Below are 16,414 nucleotides of genomic sequence, written 5' to 3'. Positions count from 1 at the left end.
GAGATCTCCAGGTCCCACTTGGAGTTTGCAACTCTAGTATATTCCTCCCATTTTTCCTTCACCTTTTGATAACTTTGTATTCTGTGCTGGTATAAATTCTTATTTTAACAAGCTTATGTTTGTTTTGCCCAGACATTCACAGTAGTGAATTGTGTAAGGACTGTTTATATAGGCCTATACTGGTTCCAAAAATATTCTGGTTCACTGTAGCTGTCATTACCTTGGACAAACATCAGTCATTTTTGCTTTGCTACTACTTTGCTCAAGAGCCCCGTGGTGCAGAGTGGTAAGCTGCAGTACTGCAGTCCAAGCTCTGCTCACAACCTGAGTTCGATTCCAACAGAAGTTGGTTTCAGGTAGACGGCTCAAGGTTGACTCAGCCTTAATGTGAGCTCCGAGCTGGGAGCACAGCTGGAGTCAAGGTCATGTAGCTCAGCAGTTTGTTGCCAATAGCCGTAATCTATCATGGGAACCAGAGTCAGCCTGGTATCTAACGGTGCCTTTCTGATGTATAACTGATGTATATGTTTCAACCTGCCTGCCTTTCCCCACTTGAGTCCTCGTCCCTTTTCCTATAAGTTGCTGCCTTTCACCTTATGCTTCCCAAATAAATGGCTTCTTAGACAACTCTGTTTGGATGTTCTGTTGTTTGGGATTTGACAGGTGGACTCAGACCTTACAATAGGACTCAAGACATATTTTTTTATTTTACTTTATTATTTTAATTTGTTGTATTCTACTGTCAGGAACGTGGTTTTTCCCTCGTTCCTAAGGTGCATGGGAACAGCACCTGAATCCACTGATTCCTCGTTGGGAGAGGACAACCGAAGGGGGGGGTCAACCGACGGCCTCCACCGCTCGAGAAATCCTCCGACAGCTCCTGCAAGGGGAGTCTGAGGATCAGTTCCGGAGTCTCCAGAGGGAGGTCGACCGGCGCCAGCGTGAGGAAAGAAGGAAGGCTACCCGGTCTTACTTATTAAACCAGTTCCGCCGCTTGACTACCGGTGCTGCTGGGGGGTGCAGTCACTTCGGTCTGCAATGGCGCATACTGGACAGCTGCGAATGAAGGAGTCCAGATCGGAACGCATACCCGCCCACCAGAATTGACGGCGAAGCAAATGCAGTGTTTTTACAAATCCAAAATGTCCAGAGGTTTTTGCTCCATGATGGGCGGATTTCTTTTCTCGCTTTCGTTTTGTAATCAAACATATCCTGGGCAAAAGAAACCTTTTAGCTGATGCTCTTTCTAGACTTCCTCAATATCCTGTTAAGGTGGAACGACCCACCGAGTCTCTGTTCACTCCAGAGCAAAGAGGTATCCGTCCCACCTTGGCAGTCCTTCCGCGTGCCCAGACGCGACAAGCCCAGGCCGGGAGCGACACCCCGCAACCCACTACGGATGGTATCCCTCCTCGCCTTCCACCCGGGATTGCTAGTGGCAACTCTCCGACCCAGGCTCAAGGGGGGGGGGATCCTATTATTCCAGGGCTGCCCCAGTCTTTCTGTGAGACTTTGATACGTGAGTGCCTAACTGAAAGGAACTACAACTCCCCAAGAAATTAAGAAGGGTCCATCCAGTTTTCCATGTCAGTTTATTGAAACAGTACGTGCCCACGTCCCAGTGGCATCCAGAGAAGCCCCCAGAGGTCCCCGAAATGGTTGGAGGGAAGGAATACTGTGAAGTTTCCAAAATCCTTGATTCCCGTGTTCATAGGGGGGGCTTGGAATACCTAGTCCGGTGGAAGCATTTCAGTCCCACCCATGACGAATGGGTTAAACATCGTCACATCTCCGCCCCTCGCCTGCTATGTCAATTGCATGCTATGTATCCAGATAAGCCCGCCCCGTCGACTGACGTGGGGAGGAGGGAGCTCTAAAGAGGGCAGAATGTGAGCTCCAAGCTTGCGAGGTCAGTCAAATGAGTACCCAGCTTGCTGGGAGTAAAGGGAAGATGACTGGGGAAGGCACTGGCAACCCACCCCATAAACAAAAGTCTGCCTAGGAAACGTCGGGATGTGACGTCACCCCATGGGTCAGGAATGACCCGGTGCTTGCACAGGGGACCGTTACCTTTTTTTTTACTACTTTGCTCAGGTATTAGCAGGGTCTTTTTCAATTGTGTAGAGAAAGATGTTGCCATTAACTGAGCAGAATGATAGGATACAATCCATTGTGGTTTTTGTTACTTGTTGTAAGCACCTTGTGCACTGTAAAGATGATGAGGCAAAGTAAAAAGTATGAGTACCATACCCTCATTAGCACATTATCTTGATACTTACAGGACAATGATTAGCACATTACTTTTGCAGGACAATACTCAGCTCAAACCCAACCCCTTTCTGACTATATATTACTCTTCCTACACCCTTGACACTGAGAGACACTGTCCTTCAGTGCTACTACTCTGAAGATGCCTGCCACAGTTGCTGGCGAAACGTCAGGAAAGAAAATTCCAAGACCACAGTTACACAGCCCGGATAACCTACAAGAACCAATAAAAAGTATGAGATTTGGATGATTGGTTAGAAAGTGGTGCATCAGGATAGTACTGTCTTTATGTATGTACCATATAAAACAGATTTAGACTTGAAATACATAATGGTTCTCATCTGCTAGAATGTAAATACAGACTTGACTACAGATCCAGCCATAATCAATGCATTTTTAAGTCTCATTGATTTTTGTGGGTGAGATTCAAGGAAGTACTACTCAGTGAAATGAAGAACTATCTCACTTTGAATATAGCGGGATCTAAAAGTGCTTACTGTAGAGTGAATTGTAGCTTTAATGTTTTGTTCAACTTGACTGAATTTTGATTTATATCAGTATAGGGGAACATATGGAAAACAGAATATCATAGTTTCTTGTAGGTTATCTGGGTTGTGTGACAGTGGTCTTGGTATTTTCTTTCCTGATGTTTCGCCCACAGCTGTGGCAGGCATCTTCAGAGGAGTAACACTGAAGGACAGTGTCTCTCAGTGTCAAGTGTGTAGGAAGAGCAATATACCGTATTTTTCGCTCCATAAGACACACCTGACCATAAGATGCACCTAGTTTTTAGAGGAGGAAAACAAGTTTTTAGAGGAGGCTTTAAAGCAGAGTCCCTGGAAGCTGGGCAGGGGGTCTTGAAAGTTCTCCATGCTGCCATCCCAGGCAGCACAGAGCACTTTCAAGACCCCCCCCCGCCCGGATTCCAGGGAGTCCCTGGAAGCCGGAGGGGGGTATTTAAACTGCTCTGCGCTGCCTGGGATGGCAGCATGGAGAACTTTCAAGACCCCCCCCTCCGGGCTTCCAGGGAGTCCCTAGAAGCCGGGCGGGGGGGGTGTCTTGAAAGTGCTCTGCGCTGCCTGGGATGGCAGCATGGAGAACTTTCAAGACCCCCCGCCCAGCTTCCAGGGACTCTGCTTTAAAGCCTCCTCTAAAAACTTGTTTTCCTCCTCTAAAAACTAGGTGCATCTTATGGTCATGGCAGCATGAAGAACTTTCAAGACCCCCTGCCCGGCTTCCAGGGACTCCCTGGAAGCTGGGCGGGAGGGTATTTAAACTGCTCTGCGCTGCCTGCCTAGGCAGTGCAGAGCAGTTTAACCTCCCCCCTCCCCCCGCGCTTCCCGGTCCGAGGCTCAGCTGTTGGGCGGAGGAGAGGGGGTCTCTGAATTTTGACTGAAATACTCTGCAGGAGTATATCATATACCTTGCAGTTGTGGACAAGTTTACATCGGGACCACAAAACGCAGCATACAAACAAGGATAAAAGAACATGAAAGATACTGCAGACTGGGCCAACCTGAGAAATCACCAGTGGCTGAACATGGACTGACCCAAACAGGACACAGGGTCTTATTCCAAGACACTGAAAGACTGGACAATTCTACCAACTATTTTGTCAGATTGCACAGAGAAGCCATTGAAATTCATAAACATCAGCACAACTTTAACAGAAAAGAAGAGAGTTTAAGAATGAATAAGGCTTGGCTTCCTGTCCTGAAAACCTCCAGACTAACAAAGACTACAGTCCACAATAGCCATGCGGATTAGCTTTGGGTTCCCCATGTTAACAGATCACTTCAGGATACAATGGTTCCACATTAACATACCACACCCTCATTAACACATTATCTTGATACTTACAGGACAATGATTAGCACATTACCTTCAATACTTTACAGGACAATGACTCAGCTCAAACCCAACCCCTTTCTGACTATATATTGCTCTTCCTACAGACTTGACACTGAGAGACACTGTCCTTCAGTGTTACTCCTCTGAAGATGCCTGCCACAGCTGTGGGCGAAATGTCAGGAAAGAAAATACCAAGACCACGGTCACACAACTCGGATAACCTACAAGAACCAATGAACTCTGACCATGAAAGCCTTCGACAATATTCAGAATATCATACTTCATAGAAAATACCATTAACAAATTTACATGATCTGGATTTGGCAGGAATCAAATATTTTGCTCATGGATATTTCCTGAAAAATCCCTGTGGCTTTCAAGCATCAATGTAATCTTTTGCATGTGCTTACTTCCATGGGAATAATCCCAAACAAACTCTGCCGAAGAAAATGTTATCCTGAAATCAGCTCTTTATTAATGGATGGGAAAGGATTGCTGTATTAGGTAAACTACTGAAAACAAGCAATGAACACCCTGCTGTGTTCATCGCTTGTTTTCAGTAGTTTTTCTAATGCATGCCAGATTGGTTTTATTTGCTGTATTTTGCAAACGTTTACCCTGCCTTTCTAGGCTTTGTGAGTTTTTAATGATTTCTAATCCTTACTTCTGTGTGAAATAGTTGTCTTACGTTCAGTTGTCCTCTTTCAGATAAAACGATTTTGGCTGCAAAGCTACCCAATAATTGTTCATTCTCTACAATAAATATTGGTTGAAGAAGGCTGTGGGCATTTTTTAGGCTTGAGATAAACAAATGCTTAAGTAATAAACAAATCAAGTGAAAGTCAAGCATCGAAAATTGTAGTCCAAACTAACTTTGGATATAACTTTGTAAAAATTTTTTTTGTAAGAGTTGGTTTTCAAAGGCCAAATAATTCCCAGATGTTTATTGAATATTCTTCTTTCCACCCCAAGTTCTCAGTGCTGCTTTAAGCACTATGATAAAGCATTCTATAATCTGATAGATCAAATCATGCCTTAATTCTGCTGCTGTGACTAATGGTGATATTGCTTAGTATAAGTTCTGTAAATGTTTCAATACATAAATTACTTCCAAGTTCTTAGGTGAAAGTAATACTGGCAATAAAAAAATGTTTTCACAATATAATATCAAAGTTTCTAAAATATTGTGATGTCAAAAGAACATCAGGCTAGCAGGAAGGGTGGAGGATAATGAAAAGTTATGGTTGCTTGGCCTTCCCATTACTTCATCTTCCTCACATATTGGAGTTATACCAGCATTTCCATTCAGGATAAGAGTATCAAGGAAGAGCAGAGACTAACACAAATCCTTACAGGAACAAGATTTTAGGAGAGGAGCCTTTGGCTTATTTTAAAATAGCAACTGAAGAGAGGTGGTCAATAAGAAAAAGCTGACTGTGTTGAAAAACAGGGTTCAGCCATTACTGCTAATCTAAATGAACGATAATAGGACAGGTATTGGAGTGAGAGAAACCAGGAGACTAATGAATCGGGACTAGAACAACAGGTGAGGGACTGGAATTAGCTGTAAGCAGTCTGTGGAAGAAGACAGGAAAATATTTTGGTAAATGTACAGATTGCAAGGAAGGGAAGGGGAAGTCACTACATATGAAATCCTTTGGTGCCAGAAGCAACATAGGTTTCAAGCATAGGCATATATATGATTGAATAGAAGCTGGCTGGGCTTTCTTTACAGAAGCCTTGCTACTTCTTCCTTAGTGAAACTTGTTCTTCTGTACACTTAATACTTTCCATCCACTACTGAAACTAATAGTTCTGTAATTTCACAACGTCCATACCCTCCAGTCCCTTATAAAAACTAGTGTAACTTTAGCTATCGTCCAGTCCCCCAGTAGGTAGGCCAAGTTTTAAATTTTGGGGCGTATACACCATCTCTCTCTGATCTAATTCTTCAGATGCTCTTTTGAGGGTTGGCTCAGATGTAGTTATCTGTTCAGCATCTGACATCGTGAAAATGGATGCAAATAATTAATTTTGCTTCTCCACAAGAGATTGACACCTGACCTGATCTGTTCCTGTCTGTTCCTATCCACGTTCTTTCCAAGATAAAATAAATGTAGGATGTGATGGATAATTTCCTTACCACTGTATTCTGGTATCTTCCACTCGGTCCTTTTCACAGTGGACTGGTTAGTAAACCATTAAAAGCGATATGGGAATGGGAAGGTTGCATTTTGAACCTAGTAATGAAAGGCAGGGTGATCTAAATTGATTCTGGTCAGAGATTAAATACATTGTACAACAGGCAGCAAAATACAGAAGGGGATCTATAGTCTTACAGCGCATTCCTGAAAGGAATGCCTGCGCCGGGCTTAGGAGGCAAACTAGCGGCGTTGCCTCCACCCGGTGCAAAAAACCCATGCAAAAAGCATGTGCCAGCGGCCGGAGGCCGGCGAGAGGCTGCAGCGGCGTCCAGGCCCAGCGCTGCAGCGGCGGCAGCCAGGGGCCAGCGGCCGGGCCTGCACACTGGTGCTGGGGCCACTCACACCGGCATGCGCCTTCCGGGCGCCAGCAGTGTGGGCCCCTGCGCCGGCGGAGACCTTTGTCGGCCTCCTAAGGCCTTTGGGTCGGGCGGCCGGCATATTTCAGGAATGCGCTGTTAGTGTCAAAGTGGAAACTGGCTTATTAAAATTTCACAGAAATGTTTTAATCATATAAAATATTTTTGCAATGGAAAAACTGCTGTGACAATTGTAATTTCTCTGTTTTAATTTCAGATCCTGTTTGTTCCCAAGCACTGGTGGCATTACGTAGAATCCATTGACCCCATCACCGTGAGCATAAACTCTTGGATTGAACTGGTAACTCTCCTCATCCCCCTGACGAAATTATTGCTGTTCATTGATTACAACTGAAAGGCACCTGCCTCATCCCAGAGCAGCATGGCTCTGGCCATTCAGAGTGGTGATCTGTGAATTGCAGGACTGAAACGTTGTACACTAGGCTTTCCCTTGGTCCACTGCTTGGCTTGTAATCTTTGCTTTCCCCGATGCTGAACCAGGACTCAGTACAGTAAAGGTGTTGGTGAATTGCCTGGCTGCTGCATAGGACTGTAAATATCCCTGAAAGATTGGGCATGTAGAAACCTAACTAGCAGTTTGCTAGGCTCAAATTACATTTAAGGTTATTGATAAACAGATTAATGTTGATATTTACGTTCTCTGAAATAGTGTACACGTATTCAAATTTAATAGAGCTAGAAATTACTCTAGGATTTTGTCCCTGTACAGTTAAAAACCTGTATGTGTATTTTCAGCGATGTCATGACATTTCCCACAGTGACTGCTTAAGACCGGAGCAGCCTAAGAGGCTGATAATGCTGTGCTTTCAGATCAGGAGGCTGAATTTGTAACAGCCAATATGGTGGGTTTAAAGTTTCAGACTAGGACTGAGGGAGGTAGTTGTGAATTTCCTGCATTGTGCAGGGAGTTGGACTAGATGACCCTAGTGGTCCCTTCCAACTCTATGATTCTATGACTCAAGAGACATGGGTTCAAATCTCTACTAAGCCATGAAGCTAGGGCAAGACACACCGTGCCATCCTAAATACATCTACTCAAAATCCTTCTCAGGTCTGTTCAGGAAAGTGTTTTTGGGATTACACTGACAGTTGCTCAATTTAACCAACCTTACCAAGTTGTTTTAAGAATAAAATGTGAGAGGGGAGAGCCATGTACGTTGCCTTGAGCTTCCTGAGAAAGTACAGGATAAAAAGGTAATAGATAGATCCTTGGTTGCGCAGAAGGGAAGGGAGTGAAAGTGAGTTAGTGTATCCTTTTAAGCTTAACAAAATATGGGGGGCACTTGTTTGATCTTGTATGATGTCTTAGGTATGAGTTGGTGTTGAGACTGTTAGGCTTTAAAACTGAAATCATGATGGTGTTCTTCACAAAATGACTTTTTGTTGATCCATCTTTTTTCCTGAGAGCAAATTGTTAGCAAATCTACACACTTTCATTTTTTGATGGAGTGCAGTATGCTGGACGTAGGTTATGAAGCAATCTCCCCGAATTGGAAGCCTCATAAATAGCATGGAAGATCTGAGCTCTTAAACTGAACGGGTGGTAGTGTTTAACCTCAGGATTGCCTGTGTGTAATCTCTGTGGTGCAGGTGACAGTTGATTATACCCTGTTATCCCTGAAGATGATGGCAACATTACTTTTGAGATGTGGGGCTATCCGTCTTGGGAAAATAGTGCATGACATGGATGTTAAAATAAAATATCAAGAACATTTTCATTATTCATTGGAGCAGTTCTAGCTTCCAGCAATAACCAGCTGCCATCATGTTGACGTGTGTTATGCCAGCCTCAGTAGCCCTACTGACATAATTAATTATTTTGTGGAGATCGTACAAAAATTTGTTTTCAACATGCTCCCAGCCTTGCTTCCTAAGGTATGATGGATGTTGCTCATGGATTCTGTGAGGCTAAATGAACTTCCCAGGGTTTCTGCACCTTGAAATTTTAACAATTATCATACACTCAAGGTAAGCGGGCCTACATGTGTATATTTTAAAATGGAAGCAATAAATAAACAAACTAAAAGTTTGGCAGTCTTGTGAGGCTGCATTATAATAATATCCAGAGTCTAAGGGTTTAGGGATATGAGAAATTCTCTAGAGGAATTCCACCTGGAAGTCCTGGGTCCCAAGTCAGTGCCAATTTCTATGGAATGCCCATCTTTCTGCTTGCTTCTGGTACAGACCCCACATTGTTAGGGTTTCTGAGTACATCAAAGTAGTGGCTTCTATGTTTGTTAATATAGGCCACACACCAAAAGGAACCATGGCTTATTACACACCTAAGAGCTTGTCCCTATTTAATGCTGAGGATTCAATACCCAGTGTTTCCATAGACAGAAATGTTTCTACCCATGGAGCAGATCTTTTTTTGCTTCCCCTTCTCATGCTGCAGTCCAAACTGCCTCCTAGTAACAGCATTTGGGGGGACATTTTGGGCTGTAGCTAGAAGAGGGGAGGCAAGAAAGTGATGCTTTGTGAGCTGAAATCCTTCCATCCATAGAAATGTTCCTTTGGGTACAAGATGCTGTTTCAGTGATTTAGCCTGAGCTGATCTATACAACTGACCACTACTGATGCAGGACCGGTGCAGGCTACGCAGTCGGTATGGCTGGTTTTCCATGGTCACTAAGGGACTCTCCTAGGAAGAGAAGGAATTCTTCTTCCCCAGGATGCCTAGTTGTATGTTACACTGTTGAATCAGGAATTTAGGAAGCCATGGTATGGCTAAACCTTGTAACCAAAATTCTGCATCTTGGAAAGTAAAGCATAATAAATATGTTGATTGATAATGTTAAATAAATCAATCAGGTGTGATTTATTTGGTATGGAATTTCCTCCCCAGGAAGATTCATCTATTCCCTCCCGTCATTGTCCTCTGCCAAGAGATGAAGAATTGCTGTTTCATCTGGCATACCCTTACAGGACCCTCCTTGTTTCTTTTTAATTGCCAATTATGTACTGTTTTTAAAAGCTGGATTTAAATATCTTTTAAATTGTTTGCCCTCCTGAGGGCTCTAATTGGGCAGAAAGGCAGCATACAAATGTTTTGAATCAATACATAAATACATGGCTTTACCAGCAATTCTGGCAGATTGTTCTCAGTACAGCATCCTTTTTCTAGTATGACGATAAAACAGTAGAAGGGATACAGGATAGTACAGTCGGTAGAAAAAGGGGGACTTTGGGAGATTGTAAAGAACTGGATGTAAGTTTGCATCTTCCTACACTCCAGTTTCCTACTTCCTGTTGCAAACTCAGGCAAGCGAGCCCTGTTTCTTCATCCATCTCCAGTTTACCAGGGACTCAGGTGCCCGAGCACCATGTCCCACTGTGGGTCTGTTTTTTCTTGCTTCCGAAGCAGCCCCCAGATCCAAAACCATTCATTCCGAAAGGAAGGCTCTGTCTTCAAGCCTCGTCTTGATGAAATTCTAAATTAGTCTTTGTGTTTCACTGCCTAAAGGCACCAAGCAAGACATGATGGCTCGTAACATGTAAGAATAAATTAGGGGATTCTTGTTTCATCTTTAAAAGCTGTGTGCTGTTATCCTTTGTTAAAGACCACATTTGCTTTTTTTTCCCTGTTGCTATTTAAGGCTTCAATAATATATCAGTGGACTGGTGTTACTGTCAAACGACAGCACGCGCCCTAGAATTTAAAATAATTTAGTCTTGTGTCGGTAATAGTTCCCAAGACATTTGCTGCCTTGCAGTATTAAATCATTTGAAGAAACAATTTTGGACATGCCTTCTTGATCTTCCTAAATTAAAGATCCTATATATTAGTTAGTGTCCCTGTGGTATAAATTAAGGTTTGCAAGCTTCAGTTAACAAGGAGCTAATAAAATGTATTGTTGACCAGTTAGAAAAAATGTAAATGCTTGATCATGGGGGTTTTATGGGTATCAGTTGGTTTTAACAATCCCTTTAACATGAGAGTTTTCTTTCCTGAACACTTGATGTTCATATGGTGTGGGCCTTATGAAGCCTCTGGAACAAGTTCATGCTTCCTCAGAACTGTATGGTATTATATATAATTATCAAAATTTGAGCCCAGTGGTAGAATCTGTATGGAATGCCAGCACAAGTAGTTGCTCACCTGTGAATGCCTGTATGGATTCTTGGCTACTTGCTTCCATGTCACTAAGCATGCAAATAGATGTGAAATGAATGTGAGGATTGGTGTAATGGTCACTAGTGTTGCAGAGGCATTGGCATGACAATGATAATTCCCCTTTGCAGTTTCTAAGAGGGAAAGGAATCTGGGAAGGTCTTTCCCAGGTGAATGCAGGGTCTCCAAAGATGGTTTATTATTTTTCCCTCCCTCCTATGAAAAATGTGTGCTTGAGAAGAAGTAAAATAAGTTGCTCAGTGAATTGATGCGATCAAATCAGAACTTATTGTATATAGCAGTTCTGCTTTACAATATGAATTTGTGAAATCTCTTCTTGAAAGGACTGAGCAGAGGGCTGTTAAAGAAGGATCAGAAATACTGAATGCTGCTCCAGCCCCTGTGTTAGGAAATCTCACACAAGTGAATTTTTTTCACAACTGGAAGCCCAGGAAACTGTCCCAGAAAATGAAATATACCATGTTGTCAGGCAGGTTGTGCCTCTTTTACATGGTCATCTTCAGAACTTGTGTTGACTCTACAGTTCTACCTGGCTATGTAGCTGTGTAGGGGGCTATAAAAATGCACGCACACCCTGGCCCAAAAACCCCTTTGGAGCTGAACATCCTTTCCTTCTTCATTGCAACTATGTATTGTTCTCCTAAGTCCTCCTTGCTTCTGCAAGTATGCATGCTGATTACCACACTTTTGTTACCTTTCATTCGGTATAGGATACAGATCATGATGATCGTGTAGAAGAGGCAATAACTCGGACACTGATATGTGCAATCAAATCTGTAGACCACAGCAGCACTTCAGATTCGTGGCTCAACCCCACAGAGGTTAAATTTCTTTTTTTGTTGCTTGCCATGGTTTGTACAACTTTTTTGCTCAATGACATTTTCTATAAATGATAGTGCCAGTTATCCAGTCTGATAAATGATACTGCCAGTTATCCAGTCTTATAAAAAAATTAGCATCTCTAGAGAAACAGAACATGAGTTTGCAAGGTCACTTCCCATGTTCTTGGTTTGGCACTTCAGTTCAAAACCATAAATGTAGGAGGGAAGTATTACAATAGGAAAAGGAGAAAGGGGTCTCCCCTTGCTGGAAAACTCCCTTAGACCAAGAGTTCCCTAGAAAATACACTGGTAACCTACTCAGGACCTCCTGAAAACCTACTCAGGACCTCCTGAAAACATCTCAGCTGGCCCACTGAAAAGGTATTCTTCCAGTGCATTACTAGAGCAATAACTAAGTGATGGTAGAAACCCTAGAAAATATCTTATAACTAATTTGATAGCACCTGTGCAGTTTAGCACATGGGGAAAAGGTTAAGAGAAGTATCCCAGAGAAATAAATTGTACTAAGCAAAGTCAAAAAAAGTCTTCATTAAAAAAAGGCTTATTATAGAACAGAGAAAAATAAAGAAAATTGGTTGGATTCCCCAAGTGGTGGGAAGAGGGCAAAAACAAAATACTTGGAAAGGCACACAAGCAACAACAGCACAGAGATGTTCAAATGAAAAACAATACAGATGAACTAACTAAACTAAACACACATTACCTAAACTGTAGCAAGTTCCTCAGAGCATGTACAGAGTTCCTTGCAGTAACAATTAGTCTAAGGAGTCCTTAACCCCTACCCAACTTCCTGTGGACTCAGTTTCCTCTGAAGGCTGAAAACGAAAGACAAGGGACAATCCCAAATGTCCCTGATATTTATGGTAAATGGAATTGGACCTAAGCCCGCTCCTCTTCTAAGAGTGCCTTGCTGCTTTAGTGAATTCCAAACAAAGCCCCAGCTCTGACGGCAGAGGTTACTGTTACCAATCAGAAACGTGTGAAATATAGCCCCACCTCCATCAAGCACATAGTGATGGCTTTGAACTTCCATGACACATAGGTGGTCTGGTCCAAACCGGATTGTCTGTTGTCCACAAGGGATTAAGTCTGCCAGGATGGTCCAGTGTGGGATGGAAGTGAATTGGTCATTCTGATGCAACCCTCCAGGGTCCAAGATCCCAGACACTCCAGGTGGCAGTCTGTCACAGGAAGTACCTTGTCTTTTAGGGTATGCCTGCAGCAAGATCACCAATTCAGTGCTGTAGACTGCCATTCTCTGTCTCTACAGATGTATGGGTATAGACATATAGGGAGAGGGGTGTAGAGACACAGAGAGAAGGATGGGAAAACTAGCATAGTAAGAACACTTCAGGGCATGTGGATTTGATCAAGCAACTTTTTCTGGTTTTGTATATAGTACTTTATGGTATGGGGACACTTTACAAAGAGATTAGGATTATTTAGTTTCCAGAGGTAGAACATCCAGAGTTCCATATGAACTACAGTGTGCTCTTGGAATTCTTGCCTAAGCAGCTTGCTCATTCACTTCTCTGGAACAGAAAAATTCATGTGGGTGCTTTTTGGGAGGTTTGTCACAGCAGTTGTGGTAATAGGAAAGCATTTGACAATGGAAGCTCCATGCGCACACTGGACATCCTGCGCCTGCAAGTAACTGATGGACAAAGAAAGATATGTATTAATATGGGGAAACAGTTCTAAATAAATCGATGTATGTAGCTAATTGCCTATTTCTGAGCTGAGTTAAATCTGTAGTGAATTCCTTATCAGGCATGCTGTGCCTCTCATAGTAGTAATTTGAGCTGAAACATTTAATCCGTTAGATTAATTATTTTTAAAACTTTTGATGAACTGCAAAAGTACACTTGATTGATTCAGCAGTAAATCTTTGTAAAGCAAAATATTGTGAATGAAGGCAGTAAGAAACGGCTCTTCCAAGATGATACTTGCTGTGAGTGTTATTTTCTGTGTGCAGATGTGATTCATTGTCCTAAACAAAGCTATCATCTTCTGGGGTCATGGATTTAGAAGGGTGAAACTCAGTTTAGGATTACACTATAAAACTCATACAATTAATTGATTAAGATTTGTTTGATTTGCTGTGCCATTGTTAGCAGAGTAATACTTTTCTAAGCCCATTGACTTCAATTGACTTAGAAGGATGTAATTTTGCATAGGATAGCTAAATTTGAGTCCAGTAGCACCTTAGAGACCAACAAGATTTTTAGAGCTTTCAAGAGTCAAAGCTCCCTTTGTCAGATACAAGTTGGAATGCAGATCTCTGAGTCCATATGTCCCAGTCAGAAGGTGCTCTGGGACTAAGACTGTGCTCTGAAACCAACGCCTGCAACAAACCAAGATGCTAATTCTATCCCCATATTCACTCTGACAACACAATCACTGGACTTAACAACACCATACCATCTCAGATTCATTCACTAGTTCATCTTCCAGCGTTATATATGCCATCAAATGTCAGCAGTGTGCTTCCACTCTCTACATTGGACAAACAGTCCCTACACAGAACAATGAATGGACATCAACCCAACATAAAAAAGACAGAACTCAAAAACAGTGTGGAAACATTTTAACCCTCCAGGCCATTCTATTGCTGACCTAAGAGTGGCAGTCCTCAAACAGAGAGGCTTCAAGGGGGATTACAATGTGAGACTGCTGAATTTGAGTCCATTCACAAGTTCAGAATAATGGAGCCCCCCAGAGCTGAACAGGGTCATAGGATTCATATCTCACTACAGATGCTAATTTTCTGCCCCCAAGCATGTCCCCGCTGCTGAATCCAGGTAATGTGCATTGTACCTCTGCATCTTGAGTTCCTTCTTTGCAACACCCCTCCCACCTTCTCACTGGGACATTAGGACTCCGAAATCTGCATTCCAACTTGTATCTGAAGAAAGGAGCTTTGAATCTGGAAAGCTCATACCCTGAAAATATTGTTGGTCTCTAAGGTTCTAGTGGACTTGAATCTAGCTGTTCTACTACTGACCAACACGGCTATCCTCTTAAACTATATGCATTAGATGGCATTGTGGCTGACAGCCATAAGAATACTTCTTTTCTACATGTTGAAAGTTTCTTCTGCTCATAGAAGTCTTATTCAACATTTTGCTAGACAGTGCAGTAGAAAAGTGAAAATAAAACCAGATGTGATGTTCTACTTTCCCAAGCATCTCCAACGGCACTGTGTGAACTCTTGTCCAAGCATATGTGTAGAATAGCAACTATTTTCCCTTTGTTCACAGTTCTTTGGATTCAATTAAATAGGCACTTTTTACTTAAATACTGCCTTTACTTAAATACTGCCTTTACTTAAATACTGCCTTCATTCCCAAGTTTTAAAATCACACAACTCTCTGGCTGCTTGCTCATAATCTAAATAAAATGGAAGACAGAAAAAGAAAAGCAATTGGAAATAAAGACAAGACTGAGTAATGTAGTTATGTTATTTGACAAACGTTTGGTGATACTTCCTGAAAATGTGGAAATGGACTGGATCTCAACTGGTAATGCATCCCTGAACGTAAAGCCTCCCAAATTGAGAAGAAGAGATAGACATTATGGTTTGGACAGCAAGGGAAAAACCCAAAAGGACAATGTATCGAAATAAAGTAATAGCAAAGAATGTAGTCTGTGAATAATTAAAATATTAAAAGTAACAGAGAAGATGTTAGTCTTCGATGTCTGAACATGTTAATTTTTTATATTTCAGATTGAAGTGACATCCCATGAAACCAATCTTCAATACTTAAATGCAGCAGTATCTGGATATCTAGAGCATCAGAAAACAAATAAAACTGAACCCAGAGTTCTTGGAAGTCATAATACTGAAAGGATTTTTGAAGACTCACATAAAAGAAGAAAAATCCAAGTAAATGCAGAAGAGAGTTTCAACCTGTGTGAATCTAATCTTGCAACCATCAAAATGAAAAAGCTGGGGGAAATCCCTTTTGGACACAGTCTCTTTAAGGTTTTGCCTCAGTCTCAGCAAACAAACTCAACAGGAACCACTGGAAATGAAGGAGACTTTGGAAAACTGCACTGTGCAGGGACAACATCTGTAACGAATAGCGACTCTGGAGTACTTGTTGATCGGAAGGATCCAGGCAGTAGAGCCAACTCCACACAAGCAGCAATTTGTACAAATGATTTGCTAGATTGTGTGCTAAATCCACAGGTCATCAGTTTAATGGCTCGGCTTTTGTTGGAGAGAACAAGGCTTGTTTAACGTTGGCCTACTTGTCGTTTTGAAAATAAATATCTAATGAGAAGCATAGTCTGGGAGGTTTTTTAGCTCCCGTACTACATTTTGGTATTCCCAGCGATGTATTAAGAGTTTGAAAATGTTATAAAAAACATCACTTTAAAAGGGTTTTTGGATACCTCTGCTTATAAATGGTTGGAAGACGTCTTCACAAAGTGCGAACTGTATTTTTTATAATGTTTTCAAACTCTTAATACATTGCTGGGAATACAAGTGCGGTAACAGCCATTGTCTGGTTACATTTTCTAAAAGTTCCACTTTCAAACAGCATAGCAGCAAAGTATGTCAGTGCTTCAATAGGATCCACATGTTGAGGGCATATAAAAATTATGTGACCATAATAACACTTAGTAATGCACTTCACACACACATTAGCTCAATAATGTTTATTACAATTGTGTTCTGTATTGTTATTATCCATGTATTGCTGAGGCAGAGAGAGAACAGACCATCCCTGAAAT

The 16,414-nt window shown here is 42.0% G+C and overlaps 1 protein-coding gene across 1 annotated transcript in view; it reads left to right on the top strand.

Moving 5' to 3' along the window:
- The window catches only part of HSPBAP1 (HSPB1 associated protein 1), a 45,113-nt gene extending 29,196 nt beyond the window's left edge, over positions 1–15,917 (top strand). The window contains exons 5-7 of the mRNA XM_056861438.1: positions 6,897–6,980; positions 11,543–11,653; positions 15,402–15,917. Coding sequence (XP_056717416.1) covers positions 6,897–6,980; positions 11,543–11,653; positions 15,402–15,917 — 711 coding nt within the window. The remainder of the gene's footprint in view (positions 1–6,896; positions 6,981–11,542; positions 11,654–15,401) is intronic.
- Positions 15,918–16,414: the final 497 nt, after the last annotated feature.

Source organism: Euleptes europaea, chromosome 15, assembly GCF_029931775.1.
Source record: "Euleptes europaea isolate rEulEur1 chromosome 15, rEulEur1.hap1, whole genome shotgun sequence".
In the NCBI taxonomy this organism is placed as follows: Eukaryota; Metazoa; Chordata; class Lepidosauria; order Squamata; family Sphaerodactylidae; genus Euleptes; species Euleptes europaea.
The sequence above is the reverse complement of the archived record's forward strand: the minus strand, read 5'-3'. Positions and strand labels throughout refer to the sequence as shown.